Here is an 18,336-nt window from a genome sequence, read left to right as displayed (position 1 = left end):
AAATAACTCTTTTTAATATTTCTTTATAGATTATAAAGCACCTTTTTTAAAAGTATGCAAAAATATGTTTTTCAATGTTTAAGATAATAAAATCCTAAATCTTGCATGATCTCTTGTAATAAAATTTCATTTGTTTATGAGAATTCATCTGTATTAAACTATAGTTCCAAGTTACAAATACATCTATTTATAACCAATATACATGTATCATACACATTTTATTCATATTTTTGAATACTCTATTAATGAATTTGAAAATAAAATTAGGTGTGGAACTTGAATCAAGATAACAAGGAAATTAAGGGAGTAGACCTTGCTTCAGGGAGATAACTCTTTAAATCAGTTATGTGTTTGTAAAAGTCAAGTTTTATCTATGTATTTTAAGCATTTACCTGAAACAGATTGGAAATAATCCAAGTAACATAGAAGCTTATAATATATTTATGAAAATGGTTGACAAAAACGTACTGATGATTTTAAGAGTTATTCCCTTAGCCAAGGTCTACCTCCTTAAATACAGATAATAATTTTACACAGGAAATCTGTAAACCACAGAACACCAGAAACAGGACACATTTAAAAGAGGACATCCTTTATACAATACAAATGGTTCTTTGTCCACAAATATTTCCTTCATCTATATGTATTGACTTGATTGTTATTTTAAAACCTGATAATCTAATTCACTGACGAAATTGTTTACAAATGTATATTCATAATAAGAAAATCTAGTAAAAAGAGAAGTTTTATTCTCAATGCACATGACGTGATAAAAGGGTCAGGGCTATTCCAGAAAAAAATGTATGGGGGGGGGGGAGGTTGGAAGGCACATTGTATTAATAATACATAGGTGATGGGTATCAGAGCAAATTTTCACACTATAATGATCTATAATTCTCAATTACAATTGTCTGGGTGGCTGGTGCTGACAAAAACTGCCTTCCAACCCCCCATACATTTTTTTCTGGAATAGCCCTCAGGCCTATGGTAATCAAGCAAACATTGAAGGACCCCTTACATTTTTCTTGTTTACATTAACATACCACTTTTTGGTGGAGTTGGTATTGCTCTGTCTCTGGTTTTCTATTTTGTGTTTAATATACTATTGTTTTGTCTTATATTGGTTTCGGATTTTTTGCCCTGGCATTGTCATTTTATTTAGCATGTTTAGAGTCTGAATGTTCCTTTGGTATCTTTTGCGTCTCTTTATAAGATGATTATTAATGTGTAAGAGATGAAAAGAAACTTCCTATACCTAACCCTCAATTTTCTCTGTATCTTTTTTTCACAATCTTCCAATGTAACTACATGTACATCAGCACATTATAATCAATTCCGTGATAATATTACAGCTAATTTCCTAATGCATGTAGAACAAAACTTTGGTTAGCTTGCTTGCTTGGTTTTTATATTGTACAATCCATAGGATAACACCCAATTAAATTCAAATATAATATATTCAGGTTAAACAATGCCTATATATAGTGTTTAAAGATGTCAATCTTATTTACAAAGCTTGTATTAACAATTCTACAAACAAAGCAAGCAAGACAAACACAGTTTTACTTTGCAAGCATTAGGAAATCAGCTGTAAGGTGATAATACATATACCACTTGATGGACTTGGGAGTATATATCTATACCTACATTTAAACATAGTTCTTTTAACACATTCTTCTTCTCTCCCAGTGACTTTTATTGTAAAATTGGTTGGTTTTGCACATAGGTCTCTCTCTTCGGCTTCAAAGTTTAAAACACTAGCGCACCAATTCCAACCTTCATACCATTCCATCTTCTTTGGGAGATCAACCATCTTTGTTCGTAGCAGATCTGCTGTTAAAGGAAATCGGTTTATTCTTCTTGGATCTTCATTTTTCTCCAGACCAGGTAGTTTTGGTGTACGATCTTTAGCATTTTCACCCTGCAATTTATTACATTGAACATATATAGTTATCTTGCTTTATATTTAATCTGTTCAATTTTCAAAGTTATAAATATATACATGTTGTCTCCTTGACACATTTACAATTACATTCTCAATTTTATGTATATATTTTAAATTATCAAATTCAGTCTGTTCAAAGTGCTACTGATGAGTCTTTTGTAGATGAAACCTGTGCATGCTGTGTCTGGCTTACAAAATTTAAAGTCTGGTAATTATGATGACTTCATTTCCAAATCATATCATCTTATTTGGACAAGATTTTTTTTTTAAACTTTTGACCATGCAGTGTCACATTAGAGATTATATGTGTACAACTGTGTAAAGATAAATTTAAAAATATTTTTTTATTGCTAAAGTGTTTAAAAACACAGAGAATTCCAAACAAAATATCATAGTTGTAATACTAAAATGTCAGCATTCAGTTTGGTTAAAATTTGAACTGGTAATTATATATACCTTTATGGTTGTTATGGTAACTGTAATTTCACAAGCCCCTGTTCTTTCGTCTTCAATTCTTTTGACTTTAAATCCCCCAATTACGCTACGTTTTAAATCAGCACCAGATTTGTCCTGATACGGCATTATTCCATACTTGAAATCATCAGAAACCTTTGCCTTTTTTGTAAATATTTCCCGCTTAGCTAATTGCTGTTCTGCTTTCATATCATCCGTTTTATCTTCTACTGGGGGCGAGTTTTCTTTAGTTGGGCTTTTATCTTTTGCCCCAGCAATAGTATTTTCCGGCATAACTTTCAAAGGAGCAGTACCTTCAATATGATTAACCAACTTTTCTATCTCATCCTCAGTTTTGGCATTTGTTTCCTTTTCCTTTTCTTTCTTCTTTTTCTTACGCTTTTTTTTCTTCTTCTCTGGACTATCAGGGGTATTTTCCGAGTTCATGATGGCATTATGTAAAGGGCAAACCGAAAGTGCTATACAATCACTACATTTTTCCCCAAAAGAGTTATTTGAATAGTAAACAAAATCACGGAAATCCTCCACAGAAAGGCTTAATCTCCAATCAGTTTCTGGATCAGCTATTTTGTTGTACAAAGGATTTTTCTTGTCATTAAAACGAGGATCACCCTTTGTCCAACTTTCAATAAATTTTGGTCCTTCATTTTTTCCACAAAGTTTTTCTTGAAAATAAAGTGTCCCACATTCATCTAAACAGCTACTACACATTATAACTTTACTTTCCTTTTTCTTGATATCAGAATCCGGAGCAGGAGGAGTCCAATAACTTTCATCGTTATATTCTATAGGTGCTGCTTCCATCCAACGTTTTAAACAGCGACAGACAGAACCACCAAACCGAAGGTAAACTGGACTCAGAATATAAACCTACATAAATATTGAAGAGCATTAAGGGTTATACAATTATGTTAATAAAAATGCATACTAAACAGATTTCCATACAAGCCATCATACATCATGTACTGTGTTTCAAACCCTTAGTTTAGCCGACTAGGAATAGTCCAATGACCTAACTAAAGAAAATTTCATTTTTTTTAAAGTCAAGTGGAGAATGGCCAAGGGCACTGGACACACTGCAAACACTGCTGCCATCAATATCTCAACAGGTTGAGCTTGAATTCCAGAGGGTGCTATGGATTTTTAAATGCAGAACTGCATGAACGTTTTTCACCTAAACACATGTGGTATCAAGTAAATAAAATTTAAAAAGTATGGCTTCAAGTGAAGAAAATATAAATGAGAAATCTCGCAAGTCTCTTTTACTAATTATATCAGCACTTTGTTTGATTGGTTGATTATTTCAAAATACAATGTAGTGGAACTAAAACTGAAATATCAGCGTGTAAATGCTTGTAGCTTCAGTTTTTCTTCTTTTTCATGTTTCTATATAACAAATGTAATCAAGTATACACATGAAATGTTATAAGGTTGTCATTTTTTAAATGTACGATGTAAATGTTTCTACAAAAATTCCTTATCTTGAATAAACCAATCATATACATTATATGGCAATTATTCTAGTGAAGATACAATGAAAATCAGTTTTCAGACTTACCTTTAGATATGATGCTTTCTGATCAGGACTGCCAAAAAATTGTCTAAACAACTCCCTGAAAGAAAAAAAAATGTTTGTCTGTAAATTTTGAGTTCAATTAATTTTGTAATTGTGACAAAACTAAGATGGCAATTCCCTCAGCTAAAGTTGTCACAGGATCATTTTACCTCTCCCTGTAGTGCCCTCAAGGATTTCATGCTGTCAAATGATATTATTGCTAAAATTTTCACTCTCAAAACTTTTGTAACGTGCACAGCTGATAAATATTTATTTGAGAAAGACCTGTTGTGAGTACAGAGATCATTAACCTCAGATATTAATGCAAATCTTTAGTTCGGTGTACAAATATTGAAAAAGGCTTTAATATTTTAATGCATTATTCATTTCAGTAGTAGTAATGGTGTCATTTTTTTTTACATAAATAAGGCCGTTAGTTTTCTCGTTTGAATTGTTTTACATTGTCTTATCGGGGCCTTTTATAGCTGACTATGAGGTATGGGCTTTGCTCATTGTTGAAGGCCGTACGGTGACCTATAGTTGTTAATGTCTGTGTCATTTTGGTCTTTTGTGGATAGTTGTCAAATTGGAAATCATACCACATCTTCTTTTTTTATAATATAGTGTTCTTTTACAGCACAAATGTATCTGTAGTGGCTTTCCTGCTTGAAGTGAAAGAAGTGAAACACTGCTTTTCTAAACCTTTATGCTAAATCATGATGCTTAACGAATTACATGAATTAAGGAAGCAGATTTTCAATAACTATTGTCACCCAACAATCAAGCTAAAAATAAATCTAGCAAGTAGATTTGCAATAACCATTTTCACACATCAAAGTTTAATTCAAGAGCCGTCTATAGATACTCCTCCTCAATAAAGTATTGTAAGAAAAGCCCTTACCTGGTATCTCGACAGTAAAAAGGGTCTTTTGCTGAAAGAAAAAGGAAAACAGAATTTGCAAAAATCATAACTTCATTACAAATGTTATACAAAAATATTTTGTTTTCACAAATGTGTCTGTACATTTTTTCAATATTTTTTAATATTTAACAAATCTTTAAAAGCCTTAACCAACAGACCTAGTTTTAATGCACTTAAAACATTTTTTAATGTGTTAACTTTTTATTTTCAGTATATTTCAATTTGACATGTCTGTAGCTCACAGCTGTTCATCAGGAAAAGATGTTGCATAAATAGGAACTATTTATAAATAATATCATTTTTAAATAAACAAAATTAAATTTGAATAATTATTGACCACTTTCACATGCTTGTTTAGAAGCTACCAAGTTAAATGATTGTTTCGTTTAATTTCACTATATGCATTATGCCAAAAACTACAATTGTAAGTTAGCTGTGCAACCATGATTGGATCAAGACTTTGTACTTCCACTGAACACATACTAGATACTATAAAAACAACCCTTAGCCAGCTTGTGCTCCCCTGAGGTTTAGGATTTGGACCCATTTAAATTAATAGAGCAACCCAGTCATTCACACTAAGTAGGTTTAATTTTCCTTTTCATGTTAGTGGTTTGAAAAATTCAAGGAATGGAAGATAATAACATTCTTGTTAAAAGACGTGGGTTTTTCTCATTGTCAAAGGCTGCACAATGAATTATAACTGCTAATTACTACTTCATTTTAATTCTGGTGGATTATTATTTTATTGCCATTTTAAGAACATCCAGTAAAAATATAAGCTGTAGATAAACTAGCTGTTGTAGCAAAAGATTTCCATATAAAATGTACAAAAATGTATTCTAAGGAAAGTATCCACCTGGTGGACAAGAAACAATTTCAATATGAATTTGATGGTGAAGGAAGAAAGAGGTATTGTAACACTTATTTTGTATTACAGCTAATTTCCTACTGCATGTAAAGCAATACTTTGATAAGCTTGCTTACTTTGTTTGTATATTGTACAATTGTAATAAGGATAATATTCAATCAAATTTACAGGTTAAAATATGCCTATATATTGTTTGAAGATGTCAATGTTAATTACAAAGCTTGAATTAACCTTTATACAAACAGACCAAGCAAGCCTACCAAAGTTTTACTCTACAAGCATTAGGAAATGAGCTGTAACATTACATTATTGTAGGTAATTGTAGATAATAAACAAATATGCAAAAAGAAAGTTGAAATAATCAGAAAATGAGTTTTTAAATTTGCTCCATTACATTTAAACAGGACCAAACTGTAACACTCACCAGAGCACAATCATACTTTGGGTTACAATATTGTATTAACACACATACATTTATTTGTTTAACAATAGAGTTCTTAACCCTTTGGAATTCTTACCCATATTCTTGGAATCTGAATTAAGAAATTTTACAATGTAAACTTAAATACCTTTTAAAAAAGCACTGTATAAAAATTGCACAAAACAGCCATATCCATCACTGTTTGTAGAAAATGTTATATATTGGCTATAACTTACCAAAAATGTTCATTCCCAAAGATAAATTTCTATGCAATGTATTTCCTTGAAATATTAATTCATGAAAACTGAACTGTTTGCATTGACATACCACTAAAAATCTAGTACATTTTTACAAATGTCTAGAGTGCTCTCTTACTACCAGTTTATGGTAAATATATATTTCTTTCATAAATGTTGACCAATTCCAAGTTTTCAGACTCTTAAAACTTGAGTTTAGAGAAAGAACTGTTGATTTTTACATTTGTATGTTAAAAAGCAACAGTGAAACAAAATAATGATACAAAGTGGATAACTTTCTTTAATGTTATATGTTCTTATATTTGTTTACATGCCACAAATAAATTCATACAATAAGATAACAAGAATGTGTCCCAAGTACACGGATGCCCCACTCGCACTATCATTTTCTATGTTCAGTGGACCGTGAAATTGGGATCAAAACTTTATTTTGGAATTAAAATTAGAAAGATCATATCATAGGGAACAAGTGTACTAAGTTTCAAGTTGATTAGACTTCAAATTCTTCAAAAACTACCTTGACCATAAACTTTAACCTGAAGCGAACGGACGCACAGACAGACGAACGGATGCAGATGGACTGACGAATGGACGAACGGAAGCACAGACCAGAAAACATAATGCCCCTCTACTATCATAGGTGGGGCATAAAAAATAATAAATCAATAAATCAATAAAATAGAAAAAATATATATATCATCTAATACTTTGTGGTCTTACCAAAATTCTTCGAATCAAGATTAGGAAACTTGTCATGATTCTGAGCTAGCCTTGCTATGTCATCTACAAAACTTCTAGCTGATGTTGCAGATCCTGAAAAAAAAGAGTAAGAAAAGATCAAAGATTATAAAACTATAAGCCTTCATGTCAGTGTTTGTAAAGTTTAATTTATAGTTTACTAGGGATTCATTATTATTCGTTGAATACCAATTTTTCGTGGTTTTCATGGGTACAGGTATTGAAATGTTCAACAAATTACACATTTTCCATAGGCTTTGTATGCAGAAATTGACAAAACCACGAAATCAAACATCCATGAAAATGCTGGTTTTCCTCAATCCACCAAAAATTGATACCCATAAAAATAATGAATCCACAGTACCTTGTTCCAATTCATATAGAATCATATTCAAAACAGTGTGGTTGTGGCCATTGATTGACGACCTAAATTATCTGATTGACTCGGACAGATTATGTGAATTTTGTCTGTAACGACCACTGCTCACTATGTACTTGTTAAAGACACTTCTACTGTGGGGTCACCAAAGGTTCTCAACACCTAAATAAAGTAATTAAAAAAAACTAATCAGAAATAACACAATGTTTTGATTTATTTCAATAATATAAATCAAAACATAAAGGTTATTCCTGATTAATTTTTTGAATTATTTTATTATTAAAGGCGTTAAGAACCTTTGGTGACCCCACAGTTTAAGTTTCTTTAACAAGTACATAGTGACCAGTGGTCGTTACAGACAAACGTTCACATAATCTGATTGATGGCTGATTTATTTTGAAGGGGGCCAAAATTTATATGAGAATTGCTCTGAGACCTTGAGAGGTGATAACCTTAAGTGTGATAACCTTGAGAGGTGATAACCTTGAGAGGTGATATCTTACATGTCTTAATGACCCTATCAAAAATTACTTGTCATTGAAAATGATGAACTGCATTTATGAATTCTTAGATGCCTATTTATTGAACATCATACCTTCAAGAAATTGTTCATGCATATTTATAAATCCTTGGTCCAGTAGATCATTTAACTTTGGAGAGTCAAATGACATTTGCTTTATTACTCCATGTTTGACCGTATAACTTCTAAAGGATATAATAAATCTCGTCCAAAATGGTTTGCCCTGAAAATTCAATTAAAGATACATTATGATTGCACAACATATATTAAACACTAATCACTTTTGGTGAGTTCAAAATAGTTTGCCCTGAAAATTTAATTAAAGATACATTATGATTGCACAACATATGGACACTTATAACTTTTGATGTTAACGTTTTGATTTAAATGAAACACAAATTTTCATATCTTATTCATTTCTACTCATTATAACTTTTTATTTGATTGAATACATTTTTGTGGATATATATATATATATGCTTATTTAGTCTTGTGTGGAAGAGATATTGCAGTTTATCTGACCAAATGACTGACAGTCCTTAATGAATTTGGTGACAGCAAAGCATAAATTTGCATATATACAGTGAAACCTTTTTAAACTGAACCTCAGGACTTAAGATTTCGGTCTTGGCCGATGTTCGGTTTTATCAGGTTCACAACGCATATAATTTGATGTGACGGTGCTTACGAACATTTTTGGTTTATACAGGTGTTTGGCTTATACAGGTTTTCGGTTCATACAGGATTTGGTATAGTCAGGTTTCACTGTACAAAACAAACGATTTTTTACCTGTTCTTTCCACATACACCTGAAGGCATCTTTATGTTTTGTGAAAAACAAAAATTCCGTAGGAGAGACCTCCATGTCAAAGAACTCAATATCTGTATCTGATAAACGTATCTTCCTCATCTTGACGAGACTCCTTGCTTCGTCTTTTTTCTGCTTTCCTGTATTCTTCTTTCTGATCTACTATTTTCCTGTTTTCTTCTTTCACAGGATTTTGAATATTTACTTTTTATATTTTCCTTTAAATCTGTTCTGTTCACAAATCTGAAAAAGATTATTCAATAAATACAATTTGCATGTACAAAATGAATATTGATGACAAAGAACACACATAAGGGGATTCTGATAAAAGTCACTCTTGTTGGTGTCTAACAGTGAAAGTGTGGGCCCACTGACTGTTTAAGAGGTGGACCTGCTCCAGTTATGCTTCAGTGATTTCCTATATAATCAACCAAATTTTTTTCCCACAAAAGGGGGAGGGGGCTGAAAAACCCTCTAAATCCAGTTGGTTGGGGAAAAAAAATAAAAAAAAATTCTTTCACCAGAGAAGAATATGCAAAAAAAATATATTTCACCTTTCTAACAATATGTTTGGTATGCTCTCTTGTAATCATTTTTTAAATTTTAGTTTGATGAAATATTATTGCTCAGCTACATGTATCATAAACATCGCATGACATGTCTAAAAATTTCCCAAAAGGGGGGTTGTGTCCATGGACAAAGACGAAATTAAATTGTTATTTCACAAACAAGAAAAAAAACTGATCCATGTAGCTCTTTATCAATTTCAGGAAACATAGGGAATAATGATCTTCAAGCATGAAAAAGAAAACATTGCAAACACATTGTACGAAAATAAGTGTCAAAAACGTAATCATGGTAATTTAGACTCGTCCAATGGAAAAAGGAGCATATCAGTATAAATGATTTGTTTATATTTAGTACTTTAATTTGACGTCTTCCACATTTGGACAAGTTCATTTTCCATTTTTTTATGAGATGATGCATCTTACAGAGTGACAAATACGGAATCGAACTTATTGTGTATAAATTGGTTTTAAGCACAGGTTTCCTATCTCAAATTTATTTGCGCAAATAATTACAATAACATATTTAGATAGGTTGGATGAATTTAAATGATAATTGTTGTATTTATATGTCTTATATGTATACAAACAAGAGTGCACACGCTGAAATGTCTCGCCTTCTTAACTAATCATTGATGTTATGTTGATAGTCCTAAATATAAAGCTTTTTATTACAACTGTCACATAAACTTTACCAAGAAAACTAAACATTGACCAATGAACCAGGAAAATGAGGTCAAGGTCAGATGAACCATGCCAGGCATGCATGTACAGCTAACAATTCTTCCATACAACAAATATAGTTGACCTATTGCTTATAGTTTAAGAACAGACCAAAACACAAAAACTTAACACTGAGCAATGAACCCTGAAAATGATGTCAAGGTCAAATGAAACCTGCGCATCTGACATGTATATCCTAAAATATTTCCATACACCAAATATAGTTGACCTATTGCAATTAGTATTAGAAAAAAAGACCAAAACTCAAAAACTTAACTTTGACCACCTGACCACTGAACCATGAAAACGAGGTCAATGTCAAATGACACCTGCCAGCTAGACATTTACACCTTTCAATCATTCCATATACCAAATATAGTAGACCTATTGCATACAGTATAAGAAAAACAGACAAAAACACAAAAACTTAACTATAACCACTGAACGATGAAAATGAGGTTAAGGTCAGATGATACCTGCCAGTTGGACATGTACACCTTACAGTCCTTCCATACACCAATATACTAGAACTATTGCTTATAGTATCTGAGATATGGACTTGACCACCAAAATTTAACCTTGTTCCCTTATCCATGAAATGAGGTCGAGGTCAAGTGAAAACTGTCCGACAGCCATGAGGACCTTGCAACATATAGGCACATACCAAATATAGTTATCCTATTACTTGTAAGAAGAGAGAATTTAACATTACAAAAAATCTTAACTTTTTTTTCAAGTAGTCATGATCACTGAACCATGAAAATGAGGTCAAGGACATTGGACATGTGACTGACGGAAACTTCGTAACATGAGGCATCCATATAATCGACACTGACTAGGGTTACAACTGTTACATGGAAATGTAACAATAATAAACAAATTATTGTTACATTGGAGACTAAATGCCGGAATGCATGGTCAGGTTAGGACCTGATTAATTACGAATGTAACAATAATTATTGAGGCTACGGTTACATAGTGTTATTGTTACATGAAAAACAGCAATGTACGATGGGACTTGTAATATGTACTAAATAATAAAAGTTGAAGACATTTATTTCATATTTATATTCTATTAAAATACATACAATTATTACATACAATGTCTTTAATTTTTATTTACAACGACAGCTTCTACATATCCAGTTAGTGGTTTTTGGAGCTTGTATTAGTCCAACACATTTTTGATGAATCCACTCCAAGCAGCCATCATACACCAATGATGACGCATAGTGAGCGTCTGTATCGCATACCATGCAATTCTATTCTGCGATATTCCTCAGTTTGAGAAGATAAGCCGAACAACCTTTATAAATATTTGCCATGCTTCTGGTGAGAAAAGCTTTTTTACTCTAGCAATGTAGGGCTCACGCTACCAGGCGACATGGGCGAAGAAGTTGCTTTCCCGACTGTCACTTCGCTTTTCCCGACACCCAAAAGCGAAAACAAGTCGCCCTATTCTTGACGATACTTGCTTTCAGTCGCTTCCTTCATCGGACATTTTCAATTTTTACCAAGTTGATGAAACATCAATTTTTTATTGATAATTAAAGAAATTTAGACATAAACGATTCATTATCTTAAGAAAAGAGGTTGAAGCATTGTCTTTGCAGTGTGTAGCACATTATTTGATAAAATACAACTTTTTATCACTTCGTGCATTTCCGCAAGTTCCGGTGCTTGTTACTCGAAAACCTAAATTTCGGCGGCAAAATAAGTTTGTTACTTCATTTAAACGTGATAAAAGTTGCCTCTAGTAAATGTATAATCCATTTATTGCATTAAAAACGTCATGTTCCTTTCCAAATAACTTGACAAACATCGTTTATTTTTGTAAATTTTCTTGCATTTGTCCGTCATGTATTGACCGATTTCTAAACTACGGATCTGAACCGGACCAGCTATGACCGAAATCCGTACATTTACAATAATTACTATGGACGCACGGATGGAACAGCTGACAGAAGAATATTGATCCCAAAGGGGAAAATTACGTTTTCCACACGCATTAATTATAAGATACTTTTGATTACATCTAATTGATGGGTGTATATAATTCCCTATATTTTTTATGGATTGTTTCAAAGTTGCTTAACTCTGAGACTATTAATTATATTATGGCCCAGCTTAATAACTTTTTTTTTATGAGAAACACTGAATTTCATACACAAGATAGATTTGAATTGAATTGTAATTGATATATTAATTATAATTTCTTTACATTTTTTAAAATAAAAAAATATTTTTTTTTAGTGCTAGATATTAAATACTTAGTTGGTAGTTTCTCACAAGAACCTTAGTAAAACTTAAACAACTTTTAATTTGAAATGTTACTTTAATTGATATGAATTGAATAATATAAAAAGAACATTATTTACATACATGTATGACCCTTTATACATTGTACTATGGTAAAATCCAAACATTGTAGCACACCGCACGAATGAGCACTTCTCTTTCAAATCTCACCACTTCTCCCTATCAGTTTCAAAAAGAGAAGTCAATTCTCCCTATAATTCTGAAGTAGTGTGAGCCCTGCAATGTTGATATTCTCATCAAATATTTTGGTTGGAAGCATGTGGTGTAGTTTCATGTCGTCTTTCAATATGATCGCATTGCCGTCCATTACGGATTTTAGGTTTACCTCAGATTTCAGCATGTTCAGTATCCAACTTAGCAGTTAGCAAACTATTGAACTATATTTTTTGCCTTTGGCACTACTAATCTGAAGTAGAACCTTTAAGAACATCAAAACCATAAATATGTAAAACTATTTAAACACAATTTTGTTGAATAATAATATTTATTATTTATCATTATTACAAGTATTATTTAGTACATATGAAAAAATTACATTTGAAAGCAACACAACTATAGAAGATTTAAATCTAATAAATCTAACGTTCATTGCTGTTTTTCATGTAACAATTTAACACAATGTAACTGTAGCCTCAACAATTATTGTTACATTCATAATTAATCGGTTCCTTACCCAAATTTGCACTCTGGCAATTAGTCTCCGATGTAACAATAATATTTTTTTTATTGTTACATTTCAATGTAACCGTAGCTAGTGCCTACAAAGTATGAAGCATCAAGGTCTTTGACCTTCTTAAATATAAAGCTTTAAAGAAGTTAGCTAATGCTGCCGCCGCCAAATCACTATCCCTATGTCAAGTTTTCTGAAACAAAAGTTGCAGGCTCAACAAAAATGGCTTATATAACACATTTTAGAATGATTTGTTACATTTCCTTGTACCTGTATGTAACCTGGCGAATTTTATTTATTTAGACAAACTTAATCGTATATCTTATGCTTTTGCAGCGAGAACTTATGTTGTATCGCGTTATCGCCAAAACCATGCTACCCCGAAATTACGTGACAACTGAAAAACCATGTCGATCCTGTGGTCAGTATCATACTGACCACAGGATCGACATGGGTTTTCAGTTGTGACACGTAACTTCGCAAGAAATTATTTAATACATTATTGCAGCATTATATAATCGTTCAGTTTGTAACCTAGTGCATACTTTTGTATATTCTCTACTTTGCTTAGCTAACAGGGTTCAAATCCAACGTGTAACTGGAGTAAAAAAGAAATAATAGTAAAGGGTATTTCCCATGTTGTTACTAGCCTCGATTTGGACGTGGCATGTAATGTAAAAACCGAAATAGGGATAGATATGATCAAAATACGAACGATAATTACGAAAAGCATGTTAGAGTATGATATGTCTATTTTTAAAAATATTGGACACTTTTAACACTACAATTATATTTTTATTCATTTTGAATAAAAATTTTCAAGTTTATGTCTGTCTATTATGCACAATGTAAATACAGGAATGTAAATTTGAAGACGCTACTACTAAGTACTAATTAAGTAGCCATTTATAAGTGATTCTCGTATGTGTTAGTTATACGTCCTTGATTTAATCTAGATGGTAATATTATACATTGTGAAAAAGAAGTGAAATTACTTGGTGTAACAATTGACTATCAGCTTAAGTTTGATGCCCATATTTCTAACGTTTGTAAAAATGCAAAAAATAAAGGAAGAAATGCCATTGGGTCAGTTTAAAGGTTTGGTTGGTAATTGAGAGGGCAGTTCGTGTCAGTGTTCCTCCTGCAGACCTCAGTGAGCTGTAGATCAGTATATGTGTTTACCTTGTATACTCTGGCGTTTAAATTTTGAGGCATATTTTTTTATTTGTATTCTAAATGCTTGGATTACTTTTTAATTAGTGCTTTATAATAGCTATTGCATGAATGTTAGTTGACCTTCATTTTATGTTTGCTTTATATGCTTTAATTGTGCTTATTAATTGCTGTGCTTGATATTATTATTTATCATATACTTAGACTAAATAACATATGATTTTTACCGTATGATAATAGCATTAAATTAAAGTATTTTCCATATTTTCCGAATTGGTGCTTAGCGGGCTGATATGAAAAGTTTATCACATGCTTCGATTGTTATCACATGCCTTTCCGTAACGTTATCACATGGCATTCCGGTGATACTCGGCAAATTCCGGAAAAATACACCTCAATGCTACGTTTTCAGTGAAAAACATTACAAAGTAGTGTACAAAACAATTATTTGAATAGTGGAAAATATATTGTGTAAAATGATTAAATTAAATTAAAAAAAAAAAAAAATTAAATAAATAAATGCAGTTTTTAAGTTTTTCTGAAACATAATTTAGAAAGTTACTTTAAAAAAGGTGACTTTTCCAAACAATGTTCATTATGTATGTTGTTGAATTATTTTTTGTCGATTCGTCAATATTTAAATGATTTTTTTCCTCAGTTGAGGCATATGATAGAAAGATTTCATATTGAATGTATCAAATTTTGGGTCCAACGTCCGTTAACTTTTTACTCTTTCAACTTCTTTTCAGGAACCACGTAGAAGGATCAATATATGAATCTGTTATTTTTCTCTACTGTTGAAGCATATGATAAAAAGATCATAACATGTCATTTTTCATTTCGCATGTATTATCAGCCCTCGGTCAATATCAGCCCTCGAGCCATGCGGCTCTTGGGCTGATATTGAACCTAGGGCTGATAATACATGCGATATGAACAATGCCATGTAATAATCTGATATTATTTCAATTTGCATGATGTGCTTTATGTTTTATATGTTTTATGTATTGTGCTTGTCATATATATGTATGTCGGATAAAAGCTCTACAGAGCTTATGTTGTATTGTTATATATGTATAACCGACTTTAAATAAATCTTTTATTATGTTTCAATTGCATTAACATTTTGATGTTAAAGTTTAGATATATAGTGTGACTTACACTTACACTAGATATATAAACGTTAAGTTAAAGTTAATAACGTCATACAATTATGAACGCAACAATGCAGTCTCCAACGTCAACCGTTGTTCACGTTTCTATAGATTGTCTTTGTCAACACAACAAGATGGCGTGTTGTCAAAAGTACAAGAAGTGGAAATCAATGAAACATAATATTGTTAGTGAAATAAACCACAATTTAGGAGTTGTTCATGGAACTCTTGAAGGTAAATGTGAAACAATTGGATTCAAAATATGTGAAAAGATAAACACAAAAGAATGCACTTTAGACCAAGCATTGGACGCTATCGTTGAGTTTTCACGAGATTGTGCGACACGAGAAAATGAAATTCAGATGGCATGGCTTTCCATTCACTTAGCACTTGGGCTTTGTTTTGAATACAAAGTAAGTAATAAAGCTACAATCCGACGATTTCTTAAAGAAGTTTTATTGTATAGCAGAGGAATAGATATGGGCCTGTTCATGCGGGATATTCTACATTACGATGATCTCAGTTCAACCAACGAAGCAGCGGCTAAATCCCTTTACTGCCTTTCATTTACAGCCGGATTCATGGTGGATATGGTTGAAGATGGATTAGGCGATAAGATTTTTGTTGGACCTGCCAGAGTGGTATACAGTCACCTTGCTCGTGCTCAAAAAGTAAATTACTTAGATCTTCCAATCGGACACCCAACTTTGACCATGACTACAAAAGCAGCAATTTCTTCGTATGTTCCGTCAACCCCACTTGGATTAGCATGTGAAAGTTTAAAACCCAACGTTGTATTGACTCTGTTACGCTACGGTTGTAGTCCTATTGGTAAACCGATTGACTTTCTAATTTTAACGCTTGGTTCTCAGAAAGTCGTAGAACAAGCAACCGGCCTTAAAAAAATGGACACTCCTTTGGAGAATGTTAAACTTTGTTTCGAATATTGTTTGCGAGCTGTTCGTAGTATAAAGGTCCGTATCGGAGAAGAAACAACTGCTGATACTATAAACGACAGAGGCCAGGAACACGTACATTTCGTCAGAGAAACGGCGGCAGACTTTATACCAGACGATTGTTACAAAACTCCCGCAAAGCTGAAGCATCTGGCTAGATGTGAAATTCGAGATATCATGTTTGCTGCTGACAGAGAGCCTGTAGTGATTTACCAACTACCAATAGTTGACAGTTATTGTAAAAAGTACATCGATCTTATGCTTTAACCTTTATACAAATTCAGTTTAAGCACCGACAAAAAAGGGAGACATGAAGAAGTTGATTTTTTAAATTACCACTTTTTATTAGATATCTCTCTTCAATTACCAAAGTTTTTAATGATTGTGAAATGTACGTTGACTATTATTTTTTGCTATATGTACTTTACTTATGGCAATGTTATACGATCATGTTGTCTGTCAACAGAAAGAGAGATAAAAGTATTTTCCGTTTCTATCTCAATCTTTATCTCATCTCAATTCAGTTATTTTCTGTTGTATTTTTACTATTAAATATAAAGATCACAGCCGCTCTTCATTTCTTTTTAGCTCACCTGGCCCAAAGGGCCAAGTGAGTTTTTTTCATCACTTGGCGTCCGTCGTCCGTCGTCCGTCGTCCGTCGTCCGTTGTCGTCTGTTAAATTTTACAAAAATCTTCTCCTCTAAAACTACTGGGCCAAATTTAACCAAACTTGGACATAATCATCATTGGGGTATCTAGTTTAAAAAATGTGTCCGGTGACCCAGCCAACCAATCAAGATGACCACCATGGCTAAAAATACAACATAGGGGTAAAATGTAGATTTTGGCTTATAACTCTGAAACCAAAGCATTTAGAGCAAATCTGAATGGGATTAGATTGTTGATCAGGTCAAGATCTATTTCAGATGAATCGGACAACCCGTTGTTGGGTTGCTGCCTCTGAATTGGTAATTTTAAGGAAATTTTGCCGTCTTTTGTTATTATCTTGAATACTATTATAGATAGAGATAAACTGTAAACAGAAATAATGTTCAGCAAAGAAAGATCTACAAATAAGTTTTCATGACCAAAATGGTCAGTTGATCCCTTAAGGAGTAATTGCCCTTTATAGTCAATTTTTACCAACTTTTCGTAAATTTTTGTAATGTTTTACAAAAATCTTCTCCTCTGAAACTACTGGGCCAAATTTAACTAAACTTAGCCACAATCATTATTATGGTATCTAGTTTAAAAAATGTGTGCGGTGACCCAGCCAACCAACCAAGATGGCCACCATGGCTAAAAATACAACATAGGGGGGAAATGTAGATTTTGGCTTATAACTCTGAAATCATAGCATTTAGAGCAAATCTCACATAGGTAAAATTGTTGATCAGGTCAACATCTAGCTACCCTGAAATTTTCAGATGAATCAGACAACCCGTTGTTGGGTTACTGCCCCTGAATTGGTAATTTTAAGGACATTTTTTGGTTATTTTCTTGAATACTATTATAGATGGAGATGAACTGTAAACAGCAATAATGTTCAGCAAAGTAAGATCTACAAATAAGTTTCCATGACCAAAATGGTTAGTTGACCCCTTAAGGAGTTATTGCCCTTTATAGTCAATTTTTTTTTTTATTTTCATTAATTTGGTAAATTTTTACAAAATATTTTCCTCTGTAACTAAAGGGCCAAATTTATTATAGATAGAGAAAATTGTAAGTAGCAAGTATGTTCAGAAAAGTAAGATCTACAAACACATCATCATCACCAAAACACAATTTTGTCATGAATCCATCTGTGTCCTTTGTTTAATATGCACATAGACCAAGGTGAGCGACACAGGCTCTTAAGAGACTCTAGTTTATAAATCCTAACGC

The 18,336-nt window shown here is 32.4% G+C and overlaps 1 protein-coding gene across 3 annotated transcripts in view; it reads right to left on the bottom strand.

Annotated features, from left to right (window-relative positions):
- The window catches only part of LOC143078178 (uncharacterized), a 39,827-nt gene that overhangs the window by 12,616 nt on the left and 8,875 nt on the right, over positions 1–18,336 (bottom strand). The window contains exons 1-8 of one of the 3 annotated variants that reach the window (XM_076253131.1): positions 13,745–13,842; positions 8,873–9,133; positions 8,158–8,305; positions 7,166–7,258; positions 4,876–4,906; positions 3,978–4,032; positions 2,402–3,289; positions 1,648–1,921 (exon numbers count right to left, since the gene is read on the bottom strand). In XM_076253131.1, coding sequence (XP_076109246.1) covers positions 1,648–1,921; positions 2,402–3,289; positions 3,978–4,032; positions 4,876–4,906; positions 7,166–7,258; positions 8,158–8,305; positions 8,873–8,992 — 1,609 coding nt within the window. In that variant the 5' untranslated portion in view covers positions 8,993–9,133; positions 13,745–13,842. Of the gene's footprint in view, positions 1–1,647; positions 1,922–2,401; positions 3,290–3,977; positions 4,033–4,875; positions 4,907–7,165; positions 7,259–8,157; positions 8,306–8,872; positions 9,134–13,713; positions 13,843–18,336 lie in introns of those variants that run through there. The other 2 variants (XM_076253125.1, XM_076253128.1) reach the window with 2 other exon arrangements.

Source organism: Mytilus galloprovincialis, chromosome 1 (genome assembly GCF_965363235.1).
Source record: "Mytilus galloprovincialis chromosome 1, xbMytGall1.hap1.1, whole genome shotgun sequence".
In the NCBI taxonomy this organism is placed as follows: Eukaryota; Metazoa; Mollusca; class Bivalvia; order Mytilida; family Mytilidae; genus Mytilus; species Mytilus galloprovincialis.
Note: the sequence above shows the minus strand (reverse complement) of the source record. Positions and strands in the feature narration are given on the sequence as shown.